At 43.2% G+C, this 21553-nt stretch overlaps 1 protein-coding gene and 1 long non-coding RNA gene across 5 annotated transcripts in view; one reads left to right on the forward strand and one right to left on the reverse strand.

Annotated features, from left to right (window-relative positions):
• Window positions 1-3450: 3450 nt before the first annotated feature.
• Window positions 3451-21553, forward strand: part of LOC147267799 (tensin-2-like) — a 31121-nt gene continuing 13018 nt past the window's right edge. For 2 of the 4 annotated variants that reach the window (XM_086198856.1, XM_086198857.1), the window contains exons 1-3: window positions 3451-4017; window positions 12855-12960; window positions 13048-13085. In XM_086198856.1, coding sequence (XP_086054982.1) covers window positions 3907-4017; window positions 12855-12960; window positions 13048-13085 — 255 coding nt within the window. In that variant the 5' untranslated portion in view covers window positions 3451-3906. Of the gene's footprint in view, window positions 4018-12854; window positions 12961-13047; window positions 13086-16373; window positions 16454-21553 lie in introns of those variants that run through there. The other 2 variants (XM_086198859.1, XM_086198858.1) reach the window with 2 other exon arrangements.
• On the reverse strand, window positions 18412-20896 carry LOC147267800 (uncharacterized). Its single transcript, XR_015112075.1, has 3 exons — window positions 20771-20896; window positions 18926-19087; window positions 18412-18713 (listed from the first exon to the last, which is right to left on the reverse strand). It is a non-coding gene; the product is annotated as an uncharacterized LOC147267800 (long non-coding RNA).

The following is a 21553-nucleotide window of genomic DNA, read 5'->3' on the forward strand; positions in this document are numbered from 1 at the left end:
CAAGGTCACTGTACAGTTCACATTTTTTAAAAAATCTAAAAACAGCAAAGAGGCACAGATATTTCCGTGAAGTTGGACACAGTTTTGAACAGATGAGTTTCGAGTTGTGATTTGAAGTGGGTGATCTGGGGTGGTAAAGAATTCCAGAGCGGCTGAACGCCCTGCTCCCCATGGTGGTGAGACGGGCGGAGGGGATTGACAGGCGCACGGCAGAGAGACGGAAGATGGTGGAGGTCGGACAGATTGGGGGGGGGGGGGGGGCAAGGTTGTGGATGCCTTGAATGTAAGCAGGAGGATTTTGAATTGAATGCGGACCTGAACCAGGAGCCAGTGGAGCTGTTGGAGGACGGGAGTGATATGGTGGATGGAGGGAGTTTGAGTTATGATGCGAGCAGCTGAATTCTGGACAAGTTGGCATTTATGAAGGAATTTGTGAGTGAGACCGAAGAGGAGAGAGTTAAAGTAGTCCAGGCAGGAGGTGATGAGGCTGTGAACAAGGATGCCGGCAGTTTGGGGGGTAAGGAAGGGGCGGAGGTGGTTGATGTTGTTTAGATGGAAGTAGGCAGACGGGGTAATGTTGTTGATGTGGGATTGAAAGGATAGTGTGCTGTCCAGGATGACACCAAGGCTCTTTACTTGGGGGGGGGGGAAGGTGAGACAGTGGAATTATCAATAGTGAGAGAAAAACTGTCGGATTTGGAAAAGGTGGATTTGGTGCCAATGAGGAGAACCTCGGTTTTATTGCTGTTTAGTTTGAGGAAGTTTTGAGTGAACCAGGTTTTATTTCAGAGATGCAGTGAGTGAGGGAGGTGGGCGGGAAAGAGGACGAGGGTTTGGTGTTGAGGTAGAGCTGGGTGTCATAGACATAACAGTGGAAATGAATGTTGAATTTGCAAAAGATATTGCAGAGGGGAAGAAGGTAGATGATGCGGAGTAGGGGCCCCAGGACAGAGCCCTGGGGCATGGCAGAGGTGAAGGAGGAGGGGATGGATTTATGATACTTGAGCTGAATAAACTGAGTACAGCCAGAGGGGTAAGATGTGAACCAGTCCAGGGGAGTGTGGGTGATGCTGATGGAAAGATGGTATCGAAGGCTGCACTCAGGTCAGGTTTATTTGATCTGTTGACAGTTTATTCCAGTCAACATCTCACCGGTGAGATCTAATTAGAGGAGTACATGGTCAGCTAGCAATGTTGTAAAAGTAATTTGTCACAAAAAGAAGATATTCTGGGAAGGTATTTTACAATAAGTAAAACTTGAAAGTTTCCTCAAATGAATATGTTTCTTTAAAAGTGATGCAATAATACTGAGAGCATTATAATGTTTTACTCTGCCAAACAGCAATAGGAAACATGACTGGGGGGGTTTAGCTGTGATAAATATAAACGGAACCATTCTTTGTTCTGCAAACGTGTCAAACAGCTCATCTGTATTCTTTACATTAACCTAACCAGGCACTACACATTGGAAGAGTGCGTGCTAAATCAACCATGAAACTATGTCAGTCCAAGGAAGGAGACTTGCATCATCCTCACTTTTATGTGCAGCAACAACAACAACAACAAAGAATTTTCTCAGCAGAATGTTCTCCTGGTGTGGTCTGTGAAGCTGAGCGTTTTCACCGTGTTTCTTCAGTCTAGGCCTCCTGGTGAGGGCTGGGCAGCTGGTGTGGATCCTGCTGAGTTTCACATCCCACACACACACACACACACACACACACACACACACACAAGAGGGGTATTTACTTGGCTTTATTAGACCCTTGTGGACCCTTAAAAACAGGCCGCTCTTTACTTACATCAGCACACTGGAGAGTTGGCATATTCACAAGTGTGTCACTTCATTATGTTGCAGTTTGACCTCAGTGTGTGTGTGTGTGTGTGTGTGTGTGAGAAGAGCAGCTGATTCATTTTAATGTATATTGTTTATAGTGAGCCTTAGTGGCCACTTGGTGAACATAAAATGGGAGAGACAAAAAGAAGCTGACTGTGTGTGAATGAGAAAAATAAAAATGTACATAAACAATTAGAAACTTAAAATAACATGATAACTTTTACAACAGCTTAAGGCAATTAACTTACTTTGACAAGTCCAAGAAAAAAGCTGTTCCAGCTCCAAATCTTGCATATGTTTTCTCAACACCTCCCTCCTGAATATGGATCATGGTTTCTGTAGAAAATGTAAATCTGCACAGTAGCCTGTTCATGATGAAATAAGCAACACCGGTCAAGCATCAGTGTGTGTGTGTGTGTGTGTGTGTGTGTGTGTGCTTCCCATCACCATGTGAGTCAGCAGCTGGTCCACACAGGAGAGTCTTTCCCTCCCTCACTTTTAAGCTCAGAACTAATATTAAGAGAATAAATGTTCTCTACTGATACTTGGATCGTTTAAAGCAAATAATATAACATGATAATTAAATGTAATGCATCATTTCTTTTTTGATTTTTTTTTTTTTTTTTTACTGTGGATGAAAACAATGGTGTGTTCCATTTGCTTCGACCGTCTAGAGGAACTGGCGGCCGCCGGTCTCCTGCACCTTTATTTTGAAGGTCTGGCGGTGACTTATTTAAACTATAGTATTGATTAGCATCTACTGATCCTGCCTAGTAAATCTGAAATACACAGTCTACTATCTGTTGATTCCCAGGGATGTGTCAACTGCTCCTCCAATTTCCAGTGACTTTCTTCTTCGAAATTTGATAGACTATATATTAATGGCGTGCCGTCTAATAGCTCACGTCAGATTTGTCTCAGTGTTACAACCAAAGACTGCTTTATATATCAACTGGTGGCTGAACACACGGTATCAGAAAGAGCTTATTGTTGGGAATGTTCCTCTCACAAGCATGAACCCCCTGCTGAAAGCTTGATTCTGTCTGGAGAATATAGTTGGAGGAAATACAGCCGTGTGTGTGTGTGTGTGTGTGTGTGTGTGTGTGTGTGTGTGTGCGTGTGTGTGCGCGTGTGTTGTAGAGAGGGAGAGTTGTTGAGAGGTTTAAGCACAGAGCTGATCATTGTTTTCATCTGAGAGGAGAGAGCGCGAGTGTGTGACTGAGGGAATAAAGAGAGGACAGTAATGTTCCTGTCATGTGTCTGCCATCAAACAGTGGTGGAGGACAGTGCAGCCAAGAGCTGCGCAGGGATAGAATGAGACATCTTGATTGGCAGAGGAAAGTACAGCTTGTTTGTTCCAGTTGTTTACAAAAAATATCTCGGCTGACACGTCTCCGTGCGTGACTAAAGCACCTCCTCACCGTACGCTGAAGTTCTCATGTGCGAAGTTGGAGGGGTGACGTGTTTGAAAGAATCTAATCGCTCCCCAGTGAGGAAGAAGAGGGGGCTGAAGTGGAGCCAAAGGAGAGGGGAAGGGCCTGACATCAACAAGCCAAAACAGCTGCCCCCTTCTCTCCCCTGTGGAGAGACGGCAAGAAGAGCCCACTGGAGTGAGGGAGGAAGACTGCAGGGTCTGTGAGGAGACATTTGATGGTCTGTAGGCGAGGAGGAGGTGAGGCGAGGTGCTGGCAAGTGGAAAGGGGGAAGGGAGAGGTGGTGAGTGTGTGCTTGCATGCCTGCACCGTGAGGAGATCCAGAGAAGAGTGTAAGGGGAGAGAGGAGGAAGAGTGTGCTGGGTGAGACTTCTCCGAGGGGGGAGACAGAGGGTTGTAAGAGGAGAGGCGAAAGTGGAAAAAGTCATCTCGGGTGCATTTGAAGGCAGGACGAGCTGTCAGGGAGAAGGGCAGAGGTGTGAGGAGTCGCTGGGGAAGAAGAAACATGTTGGTCCCCAAGAAACATAAGGAGGCCCTTCAGACATGAAGTGCTGAGAGGAGGAGGAGGAGGAGGAGAAGGGAGAAGGACCTTCTGCTGTGAAGCACTTTGTCTGGCCGGAGTAAATACAAGCTGGAAATATGGGGTGCATTCACAGCATGAGCAGGATTGAGAAACATGGACCAGACACAGCAGGAATCCCCATAAAGGCAGACCCTGAGGGGCTTCCTGAAATCCTCCAGCTTGCTGAGGTAAGTGAGTAGCTGGTCGTCAGGGAAACATAACTACTGCTCGGCTATTTGTAACTTTAATAACAGAGGAGGAACATTTAAATCTGAAGGATGTCTGGGGATGTAGCTTTGTCATGTGACTCGGCAGGACTTTGCTGAACTGTGCATGACTAGCAAAGGAATCTAACCACCACATTTCAACATAGCAGCTCTCTATCATGTTGATATGTCCAGCTTCCAATATAAATACTAGTTGCTGCTTTCAGGAAACATATCACTAGGAACTTCTTATATGGGTGTCTTTGTATGCAAAAGGGTCTCTGGTGGTGAACGAGTGGCATGATCCCCTTGATCGCTGTTAATCATGTCTCGAGGGGTCAAGGGTCAAGAGGAAGCAGTATAAGTTACGGCCTGGTTTTGACCCGCCGTCGGCCTGTCTGCTGGCTCAACTTAAGAATGGCACACATGTATGGATTTAAGAGCAAACCACCTCTGTCCCACGTGTTTTATGAAGTCGAAAATAAAAAGGGCCCGCCTGCGTGTTCTCATGTAACACACTAAATCACACCCCGGCATGCAGGACAGAATCATTCCTAATTCACACCCTTTACTTTTCTGAAATGGTGCTATCAGAAATGTTCCTCAGGGCTGAGAAATGTGTGATTTTGTATAGTTGCACAATGAACAAAAACATGAATGTCCGTGTGTGCTGGGCTCTGCCAAATCATGATAACATAGTCCCAACTGGGTGGGTGGAGTCCACAGAGGAGAAGTGTGTGTGTGTGTGTGTGTGTGTGTGTGTGTGTGTGTGTGTGTGTGTGTGTGTGTGTGTGTGTGACATTCACACAGGCCAGGATTTCTTCATGTTATTTTGTAGCGAATGTTTTCTGTTTTACTGTCTATCTCTCCCTCTCTCTCTCTCGCACTCTCTCTCTCTCGCACACTCACACACACACACACACACACACACACACACACACACACACACACACACATACTTATTTTCAGCATTTTCACAAGTTGACTGTGCTGACTCGTGTAGACACACTGCTAAAAATACCCCTGGATTGCCACCTGCTCTCGTCCCTTCCTGACTGGTGTGTGTGTGTGTGTGTGTGTGTGTGTGTGTGTGTGTGTGTGTGTGTGTGTGTGTGTGTGGTGTGTTTGTTGTGGTTTCTGCTCTCCTGTATGTCATCACTAGTAAGGTGTGACTGAAAATAACATTCACACAGGCCAACAGTCCAATGCATTTAGCATGGGGGTGTGTGTGTCTGTACTCTGCATTCATTTACTGTGTGTGTGTGTGTGTGTGTGTGTGTGTGTGTGTGTGTGTGTTTATTTTTAACTTTTGAATGCATGAGCTGAGAGTATAAATTTGATAAATTATAAGTGCTTTTGCATCCAGTTGCATGAAAGATAAGATGAGAATCACCATTTTATTGCCATAGAGTCTTGTTCTTTTTTTACAATCTTCTTTTTTTTAATAACTATATATCATACAGTTATTAGCTGCTGCTGCAGAAATCTAAAGTTCATGTTGTCATAAAGAGGTCCATTCTTCTTGGATTGGTGCCTGATTCTTCTTGTCGCCATGCTGGAAGTGGAAGTGCTCGGGGCTCAGTGGTCAGACATGCTTGGAGAATGACATAGACTTTGGCTGCAAAAAAACTGGGTGGGGTCCTGTAATACTGCAATGACATACTGCAACCCTGCTGATAGCCACAAGACCCCTTGGAGACCCAACATCCACTCAAAAAAAGTTCCCCTTTACTGCTCTCAGATGCATATAAACTGAAACTATTCGAAGCCCTGCTTGGACTGATTTTCAGTTTCTGGATTTAGTTGCATGTACTTTTTAGTTTGTGGCAGTCTTGAACTCTATTTCGGTTCATTTCGGCTTTATTTTGAAAGGACTTCTCGATTGTGTTTATGCTTTACTTCCCGCTGTCATGAGTTTCCCTCCTATTTGTGAGGTCAGCTGTGCCTCGTTAGTTAATCAGTCTGCGCTGTTCCTCTTATCCAATCAGCTGCCTCCCTTCCCTCTGCACTTGTCTCTTGTTATGTCCTCCGTCCAGTTGTGTCCTAGTCCCATAACTTCTGCCTGTTAGCTTTGTCTGCTCTTGACATCTTGTTTACATGTTTCTAGTTAGAATAAAGATTTCAGGTTTTCATTTCCTGTCTGACTTTACTGCTGCTGCATCCACCTGCCAACACATCCTGAACGCACTTAAACAACTAAATGCAGTTCATGTTCAGTTTCCCCAGCACCTTTCCATTTACCAAAGGACATCGAGACCATTTCTACTAATTGGACTCTCTCTCTTGTTTGATGAGGGCTATAAACGCTCAGAAATAGAGGTACCTGTGTGTACCTAAAGAGTAAAACTACTTACTGCTGGCAGGAAAGTACCTTCAGCTCTCTTTGTACCCTATCTTTCAGTCAAATGGTGCACATCTGACCTGTTGAAGACCAATAGTGTACTTCTGAGGTCAAATGTATCATTGATGGAACATTCATAAGTACACAACTGTAATTTTTCCTCACCTCCATTTTTAAAAATGTGTGGCATCAGATCATACAGGTGTGTTTGTCACTTCTTCTCCTCCTCCACTGTAGCAACACATTCATTGCCCCTGATATTAGCACTGAGATCTTATTAAACAGTTCAAACTTGTAAAATATGATTACAATTAGCAAATGTGATTCATTATGCAAATTTAGCTTAAATTGAAATGAAAAATGTTAGCAGAGTTAAAAGATGGTTTTCACATTTTGAGGTGTTGGTAGACGACTACGCCTGACAGATGTAACAGCTGTAACACAAATAGTGCTACTACATCATTAAAAGTGTGTGTGAAGAACTGTTGCCGTCGCCGTCATCTGTGTTATAAAAAGAGGATGAGCTGCACTGTCAGTATCTGACCACCAGGCAGTGCCCTTTACTCAGGCTGAATTAATGGAAAACCACCACATCAAAGTAATAACATAACAAAGTACTAAACAACCTGCATTAATGCAAAAGGAAATGTCAAAAGTATTTGTTCAAAAGGAATTAACCTGGCAAATATCAGCTGTAGCCCTCAATCTGTCACAAATTCACTCAAGTTTTGTCTCAAGGCTGTCATTTAAAAGATGTGTGCAAAGAGCATATTTCAAAGTATTTGAGCAGAATCCAGATTTTACAGATGTGAAAACCGCAAAATCCAAATACACATACACTTGTATAAAGATGGAAAACCCCTGAAATTACCCAAATACCAAAGGACTTGTGAGTTCATATGTATAATTGTGATGACATGCTGAACTCCAGCAATAAAAAGCTTGTTGTTCTTGCAATATCTGGGGAGGGGGAAAAAATCCCTTTATATTTAGCCTTAAAGGTGTATTAATAGTTATTATTGTTCTTTAATGATATTGTTCAGTGGATTGCTGCTTCCTTTCATTGTGAAGAATTTGAGAATATGGTTCTAATAAAAGTTGTACCACAACTTTTGCCACTGTGGTCAAAGGCAATAAATGGTGCAGCAGGGGATCCTGGGTCAGGTGTGTGAGGGGACCAACTAAATTGCTGCTGTAAGCCCAGTTGATTTAACCTCCAGAATTCTCGAGTTATGTAACAACATTTATCATGTAAAAGGGTTCAGGGGATGATGATGATCCCGCTCCCCTCATGTGCCCTTCTTTTGTCAGCTTTATTGGCTTAAAGCTAAATCCCCCTATCCCTCCTCTCCCACTAACCCTCCTCTCTCTCTCTCTCTCTCTCTCTCTCTCTCCCTCCCCCTCTCTCACACACACACTCTCACACTCACACGCACACACTCATATCCAGATTTAAAACATTCACTGGATACCACAGTTTATAGCAGCAGTCATCCATCATAGAGGCAGATGACATGATGTCAATAGGGCAGTGACTTTATTCTCTGCTGCTTTGATAGGATCAATACATGCAGCATCACTGTAATGTGTCCCATCCCTTCATCAGTTCAGCTTGGAGACCAGATATAACAGAAGACCGACATTATAGTTGCATTAGGGAATGTATTATATAACTGAAGCCCTTTATTTATCAGAGCACAAATTCAAAACCTTGCTTCCTGCACTCTCATTGTTGAAGCAAGCATGAAGCTGATTTATGGTTATGCAGCATGTACAACCATTATGGTTACAAGTTACAAGCTTTTAAAGATAATGTGTTATCTACAATAACATGTTCAGCAAGGCCTACCAACATAAAACACTTTTAGAAATAGAGATTTATTCTCAGAGACTGACACCACTCTCTTCTCTATATGCTGGACGCTACTACAAGTTAGCTTAGCATAGCTTAGCTTTCTACTTACAGTGGACTTAATTACCTCACTTATGAATGTGTTACACCTGAAATACATCTGGCTATTTAGACATGTTCAGCTATGGTTAACAACATTAAGGCCTTTCAGGAATACAGAATAACTTGCCAAGAGGCAACTGATTTCACTCTCGTATCTGTATGCTAGAAGTGGAGTTACCACCAGCTAACTTAGCACAAAGAATGGAAACACAAGTTCTCAATTAGTTCATTAAGTAACATATTAGAGCTAAAATACATTGGATTATTACATGTTCAGCCATGACTGACAACATTAAACCCTTTTAGAAATACAGAATAAATTGCTGACAGAAGACTAATTCCACTCTCATAACTGTATTGTAGATTGGAAGCTACCGCCGGCTATCTTAGCTTAGCCAAAGAGTGGAAACAGATCACCTTAATTAGTTTACTAATAAACATGTTGGAGCTGAAATTCACCAGGGTTTTGAAAACATTCAGCTATGGTTAATTACATCAAACCCTTTTAGAAATACAAACTACAAAGGGAAGTCCAATGCAAGACTATGCTCCTATCTGTATATGACACTACCCCTTGTTAGCTTAGCTTAGCAGAAAGAGGAGGAAATAGATAGCCTTAATTAGCTCATCAAAATACCCAGACACAACTGTGATGCAATGCAGCTGCAGATCACGTTTTCCTGATCAATAGACCTGTTTCACGGCAGCCATTTTGACTGATCTTGGCAGGATAAACACAGGTGTTATTGATTAGATTAATTAGTTCCATTTAGTGTGTACAGTAAACCAGTGAGCCAGCATGTATAATACCAAGGCTTTAATTAATGTCATCAATACACATGTTTACCCTGCAATGACATAAAATGTCTGCTGAGAATTTGGCCAATCGAAGCTTCTACACTGAACACAGGAGCTCTCTTTTTCTACACAGCTGGTCTGTCCTTTTTCCTTCTGCTCAAGACAACATGGCCCTTCAGGTATTTAAGATGAAAGGAACTACTCTAAACTATAAATCCTTGTATTAGAGGGTTGTTGTTGTTTTTCTGTTTTGTCATGAAAATGAATATATATATATATAATTGTGCATCTATGATCCTACATGCAAAGGCTAATGTGTGAGGAAACTTCTGGTGATGCAATCACCAGGAGAATACAGGTTAGCCTGAAAAAAAGCCCTCTCAGAACACACAGTTGCATGCGGCTCAGATGTAAGCGATGTAGCAGACCTGCTTGCAAACTTTACCCCTCATCTATGCGGTCTTTAAGGGTTGAGTATCATATTTTGTTTGGATATGTTTTTAAAGCATTACAAAATTGCTACAAACTGTTTCAGGAACGAAGGTAATGCTAAGCTAACTGTCTGTCTTTTCATATTTACAAGCCAACCGTGTATGCATAACAAAGTCAAGTCTCTTTCAGTAGATAATTCACATGAATGCAGAAGCTTAGTACGAGGGACAAGATAAAGGGAACAAAAGTACTCTAGATTGCTGTTAGTATTGTGTTAAAATATTTGGAAAATATCAAAATTATTCCTCTAAATCTCTGACCAGTTAATAAAGTAGTGATTAGCACATAAAGCTAATGATGTGTAAATGTTGCCGCCTCATACATTTTCCAGCGTCAAGTGAGAGTGCAAGTGAATTATAAACACTTGAGTGTTAATTTAGGAAGATTCAGTGAAGCGAGAAACTAATTCTGTGTTGTTATTTTAAAGATGATGAAGTGTGTGAGCCCATCGTCTGTGTCTATGTCTGCATTATGTAACCCCACAAAGCTGAAGGTAGAGCTTCATAATATATGAATTATACATCTCTATTCATGAAGGATTTAGACTGCGTTCCCTCCACTTAAGGGATATGGCTCTTTCATAATGTATTGCAGTGAAAGGTTTCGTTCCCCCTCACTCTTCAGGACAGAGCAAAAAGTGAGACCCTACAGACTGTTGGGATAGTTCAGTGTTTGTGAGTGTGACCTCCATAGTTAAGGACCCTTCCTGTTTGGAAAACTCATGCATCGGAAAAAGAAAAACAGAACATGTATCGAGCCTTGAAGCTTGAATAAGCATGAGTTTGTGTAGATTGATGTTTTGCATCCTCGACCTCTCCCATAGCCTCTCAGGCACACACACACACACACACACACACACACACACACACACACACACACACACACACACACACACACGAGAGCTTACACCATCTTGCTCCTGATGTTTCCAGCTGCCCCCTCCTCCTCCTCCTCCTCTGCTGCCCAAGGAAACATTGAATGGTTTAATGTGCTTCTCTTTGTGAGGGCGTTGCCATAACTTTCAACAAATATTTTCCCACTTCTGCTTTATGAAAACAAAAATCCATGATGATTCAGGGCTGCATACGCATTTGCATTTATGGAAATAAAAACAAGCTTTAAAATAAAATGACTGTGTGCGTGCGTGTGCGTGTGTGTGTGTGTGTGCGTGCGTGCGTGCGTGTGTGTGTGCGCGTCACCTAAAAAGTTTATAATGCTTGGCTCTAACAAATCGTCACAACAAACAAAGTTTCAGCCACATATATTTAGCTTAAAGCCGATGGTGCACCATAACCACCAACTACTAACACCCTCACTCTCCAAAAATGTTTGTTTACAAACTCTCAAGCACATTGTCCAATATAACCAGCATCTTCTTTATCCAGCTGTATGCTCAGTAATTCACAAACACTGTAACTGATCTAAAAATAAAGATGTGAATATAAATTATGAGCTCGGATGAGTGATAAACCAGAAGGTTTTGTTTTTAGTGCAAATCGAAGTGTTTCTGCATTACTGAGTATAAGGTAAGACTGGTAAAAGAAGATAATATCAGATATTTTTAAATATTTTTGCCATTGATTTCAGTTGGTAGCCATTGGCTTCAAACTAATAGAATAGTCTGGTTCTTTCTGCATTCTTCAGACGTGATGAAATCATGTTGCCAGAGGAGTTGGGAGACCTTCAGCTCATGCCAGTCGATGTCCGATTACCTTTTTCCTTTGCTCTGCTCTGCTTTGCTTCGTCCACAGAATGTGTTTACACAGCTGCCGTATTAGCCCGGCATGTTACCACCTCAGAGTTAAAAGAAACTTCTCGTGATCTAGTGGTCCAGGCAGAGAGACCTAAAGACGGACCTATTAGACCAACATTCAAAGCAACAGTGCCCAACATTACATCATGGGCTCAGCTTTAGACTTGTTGGTTGTCACTGTTTTGACTGTAAAAACAGAGGATACATTGTTCAGAGCGTCATATAATCCCTGTAACATGACTCATTTCAGTTCCACTTTCATGTCACTTTAAAAAGCCGCCCAATTAAGTTGCTCCACATTCATAGTAGCAGAGGGCTAAGCGGACATTTTCATGGCCTATTTTTTTTTTCTTTTTTGGCAGTAATGATGGATAAATTGCTCGGAGTGCCACACATCCTCCACAAAATGACTCATTTAAGAATTTGGTCCATATGATTTGGATTTTTGGAAGTCTATAAGAGCTGCATCATTAAATAATTTATAACCATTCAAGTTAGCAAAGGGTTAAATGGAAGTAGCCAGCTCTGCTGACGTCTCCTCCCAGTAGTGTGGGAATAATGCCGTACATTCTAATGTCATCTGCCGTGAATTGCAGAGAGATTAGTAAGCAAGCGCTTTAATGTCAATTCATAGGAACATAAGATGCACTTTAGGTTTAGGGAGTTCTAATGTCTGCATTTGTGTTAGGTTTTGTTGTAGATTTGGTTCACAGCTCCCATCAGAGCATATTAATGTGTTACTGTTTCCGCAGTAGGCGGCACGGTGGTGCAGTGGTTCACACTGTCACCTCTCAGCAGGAAAGTTCTCGGTTTGAGTCCCGGATCCAGCACGGGATCTCTCTGTGTGGAGTCTCCATGTTCTCCCTGTTCCTGTGTGTGGTTGTCTGTCTCTATGTGTTGGTCCTGTGATGGACTGGTGACCTGTCCAGGGTGAACCCCACCTCTCACCCGTAGCCGCTGGGATAGGCTCCAGCCCCCCCGTGACCCTTAATAGGAATAAGCGGAAGAAAATGGATCCATGTTTCCACATCTAGATGGTTGAAGAATTACTTTAAAACATCTCAAAATTTGCTGTTTTTATATCGTCTCCCAGCTGCTGCCTCACAGCAGCTGACTCAGACAGAATTAGGACAAGTTACAAGACAAGACAACAGGATGTCTCGAAACACGGCGTGATCTGAGAGCTGTTTGTAGTGGAGGAGGATGAATGTTGGGTGGGCATCAGCCGTGTGTGTGTGTGTGTGTGTGTGTGTGTGTGTGTGTGTGCGCGTGCACGCATGCGTGCATGCTGACAGCAGCCACACTGGATGACAGTTGAAGATGTCCAGCATTTCAGGTGGATCAGATCCCTCGACAAAATAAAGCAAACTCTAAAACACACATATTCAGCGCAATGTTCAACTTGAATGTTTGGCATTTAATATCTTGTATGAATCTATTAATAAACTGTACGAATGATCAAATTCCCTGTGTCTTTGCAGCGAGCCAAAGCAGGGAGCCACACCCTCACAGAGAAGAGTTTCAGGAGGGGTCGATTGTGTGATGTGTGCAAGCAGATGATAGACAACCCCGGGGTGGTCTGCAAGGGTGAGTTCACATCCCTGCCAGGAGATGATCACACAAATACACAGTTAAACATGTTCCTCACCTCTTTGCCCACTCTGTTGTTTGCAGAGTGCAAGGTTGCAGTTCACAAGACATGTGAAGTAAAGGTAGGCTGTGCATCTCTTTCGTTCTCTTGTGAGCAAAGTGCGTTCCTGTGTCAGCGGCTCTTGGGCAGCAATATGATGCCAGTTTTGAGTGGATGTGCACTGACCTAGATGTCTGGTTCAAGAAGCCCCCCCTTCTGCTGAACTGCAACCAGCCAGGTTCTTATGAGTAATTCAGTGTGGGAACGTCACACAGCAGCAACCCCACGGAGTTATGAAGTCTCAGTAGATCAAACTGACGTTGTAATACAGCTTGATGTAAAGTATTTGTGCCTCTTAAAGAGGGACGTATTTTAAACCCGATGAGAGTAATCCAGAACTGATTAGAATTGTGATTTCAGATGCTCCTATGGGGCGGCACGGTGGTTCAGTGGTTCGCACTGTCCCCTCACAGCAGGAAAGTTCTTGGTTTGAACCCCGGCTCCAGCACAGGATCTTTCTGTGTGAGTCTCCATGTTCTCCCTGTTCCTGTGTGGGTTCTCTCTGGTACTCCAGCTTCCTCCCACAGTCCAAAGACATCAAGAGGGGACGAGGCTGATTGATACTCTAAATTGACCGTAGGTGTGACTGTGAGTGTGAATGGTTGTCTGTCTCTATGTGTTGGCCCTGTGATGGACTGGTGACCTGTCCAGGGTGAACCCCGCCTCTCACCTGAAGGCTTCTGGGATAGACTCCAGCCCCCCCGCAACCCTTAACAGGATAAGTGGAAGAAACTGGATGGATGGCTGGATGTTCCTATGCGAATCAGCAGGGGGCAGTAATGAGCTTTAAACTGTCTGTGCAGACTGTTTGAGAGGTAGGGGTCAGACGATGAGAGAGGACACGTTAGGGAGACAGCACCTGACAAAGACCTGTCTGTCAGGACAGCTTAAACAAGACAGATATTTTTGGAGCAGCTGAAATGATCTTTCCCTTGCAACAATTCTAGTCTTTCAGGATTCTTTTTGTTTACTTGTTTTTAAAGAGAATCTTGTCATTTGTTTCTTTTTAGAATTTGCAGCAATACATTTAAAACACCTGAGAGGATTATTTTGCTACAGGTGGATTGGGGCCATATTTTCTCACGTGTTGGAGTTTCAATGATTCATAGTGACCGAGTGACTGGAATCATTTGTACAATAGTGAGTAAGAACATCCGTAATACCGACTGTGAAATTGTTGCCCAGGGGGCAAAGTTCTTGTTTTCTCCTGGCTCAGATTGTTATTAGAAATATCTGACTACATTATGGAAATGATCCCTCCTCTGATTGACCTCCCACGTTAATACTTGAAACATACTGCCAGCTCAATGATTGGTTTTACCTCTATACTGTCATTTCTTCTCTTATTTGTCTGACAGTTGTCATCACATCCATGGTCCTGCTCCTCAACATAGTTGATGACTGCATCATCAAGGATGGAGCATCAATTAGTTGTCAATTTCTGTTTTCTTCCCTTGATGCCTCTCACTCTAACTCACTTTCACACTGCTGTCCTTCCACTACAGCTCACCCCCAAGCCAGATTTCAGAGTGAGCCTTCTTTTACATGCACTCACTTCAGGAATCCTTTACATAATGTTGTCAGGTAAAATCTAAATCTGAATGTTTTACTGGCACAGACAAATGCGTTTGTGGAGTTACTTTACTTTTGCCATTTTCAGCGTTCTTGGTATTTGAATGTAATGCCATCTGAATCCAAAAAATATGGAAAAATAGGGCTCAGGTTTAAAAATGCAGGAATGATCCTTTAAACAGATCAGGCTGCAATGCAGGAGAATGAGTTTTTAGTACAGAGTCTGACTCTGACTTGACGTGGACCGTTCTATTTCAAAAGGACATTTTTGCACACACAGAGGCTCCCCCTCTGTCCAGAGCTTATGTCGAACCGCTGGCAGCAGTCACCTCTGCCCTCATGTGACCTCAGCTCACAGCAGCTCAGTGTCAAACGCCACAGAATGAGCTCATGAGCTGCACTGTAACTGTGCCTCCTCACGTCACTGCAGCACACACATCCCACCTACCAGCACGTTTTGCCCTCTAACATGCAGAGGAACCCATCGCTTTTCCTCAAATCCTGTACCCCCCCCCCCCCACACACACACACACACACACACACGCACATACACCGTCGTGGTGCACAACTGGACACTACCAGCTGTTGTGCCTTCACAGCATGCAGCATGCATTAAAATGGGATTATTATTTTTTTTGTCGTACTCATTCTCTGTCACTATGGCAATGGCCAAAAACAACTTGCAGGAGGGGTAGGCGCCTGGACCAGAGTGGTCATCATCTCACACGACGTTGATCAATCTGGATAGGAGAGGGGGGTAAATATAGAAAATAACAGGAGTGCCATAGATGCTTGCCAGTGAGTGATCGGAGCGCCGCCACAAATATGGGAGAGGCAGCTGGCGAGGTTGACTGAGTGTGTGTGTGTGTGTGTGTGTGTGTGTGTGGTGGGTGTGTTGGTTAATCACTCCCATTTGGGGGTCTTCATAAATAAAGGGGGATGTTAGTTCAAGGCTGCAAATTGTGGCCTTCCTCCCTCCTACTGTGTCTCGTATTCGTCTCTGAGATGTCAACATATTGCTTCCGTTCTGTTTAGCTTGTTTCATCTCTTGTGCATCACTGTCATCATCTTTTCTCCTTTAATCTCCGTGAAATTCCTCACTTTTCTGACACTCTTAAGTTTCCATCTTCAATGTGGTGTTTTTTTTCTCATTCTCAAATCCTTTTACAATTGTGTCATGCTAACTTTAAACTATCTCCAGAACTGTCAACATGTTACCCTTTGTATATGTTTCCTTCCGTCCCTGTCCATTTAATTTACTGTATTCTTACTGTTTCTCTGTGCTGCTGCCACATTTATTAGGCTTCTTGTCATCTCTCTCTCTCAGCCTGCAGCCTGCTAGAGAGGTCACTGGACATCATGGACACCCTGTAACTTTGCAGTGCTGCCCTGTCTCTGCATGTGCCATATTGATGTGTGTGTGTGTGTGTGTGTGTGTGTGTGTGTGTGTGTGTGTGTGTGTGTGTGTGTGTGTGTGTGTGTGTAAGCACACGTGCAGGGGGAGAGCACTTACACAGTTGACATGCTTTACAGTCTCTGTGCGTAGCCTATGACACAGGCAGAGCGGGAGGGGAGAAGCTATGATGTGAGTGCTGCTGGCACAGTGGGGAGAGTGCATGTGTGTGTTGTCGTGAGAGGGGGGAGGTAAAGTGAGTTGGAGAGAGAGAGAGAGAGAGAGAGAGAGGGAGCGAGCTGAGTTTGTGTATGTGTGTGTATGTGTGTGTGTGTTTGAGGGAGGGAGAGGGAGGTTGTGTATCACAGTCTACAGACAGGACTGCTCAGAGGCGGGGGGGAAAGACTGAAGCTGCTTGTTGAGAGGTAAAAACACACACTGCGCTGTTTTATATTTAGTTTTTTCATGTCAGTCTTGACTTTTAATATGCTTGTGAAATTTACTATGTGTTCTTTTCTCTGAGTAGCAGACTAACCTATAAGCCTCTTCACGGCGTTTGCTCTGATAATGCAGCATGTGATTGTGCATATTATCTCATTAAAACCGCAGCCAGAGTGTTTTTGCTTTACCCGGAAAGAGGATTTGATTTACTGTGATTAAGGCAAGCTCAGAAAATGAAGAAGAGACTCTTGCTGTGACCTACAAAAAAATACATTGATTTTAATTTTTAATACTACTAAAGGAATTCACAACATCTACTTTTTAATGGTATTTGCAACATCTGCAACTCTCCCTCTCTTGCTCTCTCTCTTTATCTCACTCACTCTTTCTCTCTATCTATACATCTGCTATCCTAATGTTGCCTAGTGATATACAGATGGGGACAAGCTGCCTATACACCGCAGCTGTTCTGCTAATGTTTCATGCTGATTTATGAATTGGTGTAGCAATTATTGTGTCCTTTGTACCTTAAAACTTCCAAGCTGGTTCGCTTTTCTTCTAATATTCTGAGCATTGTTCTTGTTAGTTATCTTTAAGACGTTTAAAGAAACAACAACAACATAATATTATTGTTTCTATCTCACCACAGGCAAACCAGTTGGACATGCTCTCCAACATTCTTGTAGCTGAACAAAACTAGAAAACTCAGTGGGATGGAAATTGATTTTGTAGATGGATGAGCTTCTGTGTTACTTGAAAAAAGATGCTGCAATTACTATTTATAGCTTTACAGTGTACTTATAATTACTGAGGTTGATTTAACTGCTCTCCTCATCTTATCAATATTAAAGAGACCATGACTTTATGTACACACACACACACCCACACACACACCCACACACACACACACACACACACACACACACACACACACACACACGAACATAGTGTTTATATTTACCCATTTGGATTAATTTCCTGAGACCCTATGCCAATATGTACATATACACCAACCCCCCAATGTGTCTTCTTCCTGTATAGACTTTCATGTTTAAGACGGAGGCACAAAATGATAACTTCAGGTGAAAGAGAGTGCTGCAGGGGTGATGTAATTTTATAGGCTAATCTGGAAGTTAGCATCACCATGGGCTCACTCAAGCTGAGCTAATGGGTTTTTTACATTGAACTGTTGCGGTTGAAAATAAGCTCTGTGGCAAACAGAAGACTCACAGACCTGCACATTTTGTTTAGCAAGATAATCTCCAGAAATGACACCACTTTTGTGATTTCTGAAGCAATAATTTAACAGAGGTACAAAGATACCGTTATGCTATGACTGAACAACACCATGGACATGTGACTTCTTTATCCCCACCACAAAGCTCCATCTTTCCTCTGTCTTTGTGTGAAATTGTTAGATATCTGCAACATCTTGTCTTGTTCAGCCACTCGTCAGCAACTTGCATCTTTAAGACACACAGACAAACACTTCAAATTTGTGAGAAATGCATTCACTGGTATATTTCATCCCACAGAACAAAATGTTAGAATAGCTCGTATTGAGTACAGACTTTATTTCAGACATTTTATGAAAAACCTGCTGGCTTTAAAAATGAGGGAGCTGGACGGTCATCAATACAAACTTATCTTATCTCCACATTTTAGCACTCAGTCCTTCACAACTCTATTGCATTTTATCTGTGTGCTTGTGTATTGATGCACATGTGGTAGATGTCAACACCTGAAAACCTCACTGCTGCTGCTGCTGCAGGGAAGAAAAGAAAGGATTTGATTGAGGAACAAAAAGGTGACATGAGCCTTTAAGTGTTGTGAGGGTGGTGTGGTCTAAAATAAGGATCCTGATCAAAATAGCTGTGTGACATCTCAGTGCTCTGTCAGTGGTCAGGAGGCATGTTCAGCTGTTGACTTGTCTCTCCCATCCAGCGCTCACTCTCGCTTTTTGCCTTCATCTCTCTGTCTACTCTTTCCTCCTCAAGTCTTCCCTCTAAGCTCTGTCTGTTATATGCTTAGAGACTTGCTCTACATCTTCTCCAGGCCAGTCAGAGGCTTCACCCAGCTATGCGTGATGTCCATCAAGGTGTCCTTTGTCATCTGATGTTGTTTTTTCAGGGGATGATGATGGTGGTCATCCTGTCCTGAGGCCAGAGAGTGAGAGAAAGAAGGGGAAGCAGAGGGGAGTGACAGACTGCAGGGGGTAGGAAGTAGAGAAATGAGTGATCAAAGCTGAGAGAGAGTCAGAGCGATAATGAGAGGGGAAAGAGATGTCATCCTTTAATGTGAAGCCTCTACATCACAGCCACTCCTAAACTGTCTCTCTGCTGTTAAAAAAAAAGGCCGGAGGTTTTATTTTAGTGGATCTTTTGTGAGACTATGGAATTTGGAATAAGCCGCAGTTATTTTTGCTTCTCCAGTTCCAAATGGGAAGGCTTACTCACTTCTCCCGCTGCAAAGTGTGATGTCGGCTCTGAGTTGACTGTCAGGATGAAAGGAGCTCCTCGTGGATGGCAGGCCGAAGCAACGCCCGCGTCTCAAACATGCACGTTTCCCCATAAATGACTCAGCTGCTCCAGCTGATCTCTGTGTTGGATTTCCTCTCCCTGGAATATAGGAGTGACAATTCAAGATGTGACAGTGAAATGGCAATGATGTGTGCAGAAGTGGAGGGATTATCTAACAGGAAAACGCTTATGGCTGATCCAGCGGAGGTTTAATGTGCGGCTCCAATTAATGTTGATTAATCTGTCATCTGACAGGACATGCTTTTACTGTGTGTCACAGAGACAAAAATATTCCCACCACTATTTCCCAGAGCCAGAGGAGCAGTTTGACATTATGTTAGTTAAGTGTTATTGCCTTCTTGCCCAGAATGAAAAGGGAGGACTGATGCTTTTCTGTTAGTTCTCTATGAAACTGGAGCCAGCAGCTTAGCTTAGTCTAGTTTATCTAAGCTTAGCAAAGAGATGAGGAAAAGGGGGAAACAGCTGGTCTGTCTCTATCCAGTGGGGAAGAAATCCCTCCACCTGCACCGCATAAGTTCACCAATTAAGACTTATATCACATTCATGTATGTAGCACAAAAATAAATTATAAAAATGTCACCATCAGGCAGCCAGACAATCAATAAAAATGCAGGAAATGGCCAACTGAGGAATAGCATGCCTGCTGATGTCCTCTTAGGCAAGTCTTGCCCTTTAACAGCCATCTAGGTACTCCTCTGGGGTTTTGTGTGGAGCATTAATTGCACTTTCCTCTCGGGGTCATAAAAGCTGCATGAGAGGAATCACCAGTAGTGTCTCCCAAAAGTTCTCCATATTTTCCTCCTGCTATTCTCTGTCCACTAGGATGTAGCCTATTTTTGGAGGCAAACCCAGAGTGGCATCCCCTGGGATCTCTCAGCCAAAACAATTAGATGGGTTATTACAGAAAAAGTTGTGAGGCAAACAAATGATCACTGCTGTCGTGTAAATACAGTCACCAGAAGCACAAAGCTAATGTTAGGATATGAGCGACCTATGCGACGGACACATCACTACAGCTCGCTGTCCAGGACAACCTATGTCATCTCATTTAGCCACCTGTTAGCAGCTGCCTGAGACACATAAAAGCTTCAAAAAACACAACTCTGGTAATCACTGAAGTTCAAATATCTTAAGCGTGTGCTAACTGCAGACCTGATTCAACCTTCTTCCAAAATCCTGTTCAAAAACCTCTTTAAGCTTCAAACAAGGGAGCCAACACTCGACTAACTTGTTTTCAGGTTTTAGGACTCATTCCTTTTTAACTGCAGCTCTAATTTGACTGTTACATCTGCATAGATTAAAACATTATGGAAGTCAAAAACAAGCCCCTGCTGCTGAATGGGTGATAACAGGCTCCTGAAAACCTATTGGTAAGTTAATTTCACCCCTGCCTGCCCATATATATGAGTAATATGTGAGGCGATAAAAGCTAATTCATAAACATGACAAATATCAAAACTGGTCTGCAAATATTTGCCTTTTTAGCTCAAAAAAACAACGTGCCACTTGATTAATGAGTCGAACTGAGGCACCAAAGCGAGCAGCTCCACTGACAGACAGCCAGTCGTTCCCTTCGGGCCGGATCGAGTGCTGTCATTGGCGCCTCAGTAAAAGCTAACTGATGAACATGACAAACTGAACCAGATGGCTCAGCTCCCACTGGCTCCAACATACAGTCCACATGCATTAATGAAGACCCTGCAGCTGGCAGAGCCACCAAAGACACGTGGATACACTCAGCATGTTTGTAGACGAGTGAACCTGTGTTGACCAGCGCTGACATCCTGTTGCAAATTGCTTCCTGTTGATTCGACTGTCCTCCTCATCTGCCTGTATGCTGCATGTCAGTGCTCTCCGCCTGCAGGTCCAGCATGCTCTTCTTTTGTGTGTGTGTTACGTGCGTGTGCGTGTGGGGTATACACCAGTATGTTGTGTCTGCCTCCTACTGTTCCTTCCTGGTGCAGACCACTTTATCCTCTTAACTACCATTATTAAACCTATTAAGGGGAAGCGTTTTCCCCTTCTGGCTAAATCTCCATGTCCTCTCATTTCCTTCTCTAACTTTTATGCTGTGTTTGTGCTCTATCCTTGTACACATCGTATACTGGGGCTGTAGCGGAACGAGAGAAGAACTGATTGGCACGCTGACTGATTCTGGTGTTCAGACCTGCTTGACAATAATCTCGCACTGACTTCATCTCTCAGTTCAGCGGTAGCTAATTCTCTTGACTTCCTTCTGCCATGCACTAACCAATTACAGCATGCCTTTCTCAGCTCTTTTCCCCTTCTCTCCTTCTTACACTCATTCCTCCCTGGATCACATGCTTCTTTCTGTCACTCTCCAAAACTTTCTGTCAGTGTGAGTCCTGTGTTCACTAATTAGACTGTGATTTGGGTTTATGCCACTTGTACAAGGACTTTGATTTCATTTTCCGAGGTGATACTGAGTGTAAATGTGTGTGATGAGTGTTTGAGGAGTGTTGTGGAGGCGTGTGCGTTGAGGGAACTGCGACTATAATGAGTGTATTTCTGCTCAGTCACCGT

Source organism: Aulostomus chinensis, chromosome 3 (assembly GCF_037954235.1).
Source record: "Aulostomus chinensis isolate RoL2024-O1b breed Wild chromosome 3, RoL_Achi_v1.0, whole genome shotgun sequence".
In the NCBI taxonomy this organism is placed as follows: domain Eukaryota; kingdom Metazoa; phylum Chordata; class Actinopteri; order Syngnathiformes; family Aulostomidae; genus Aulostomus; species Aulostomus chinensis.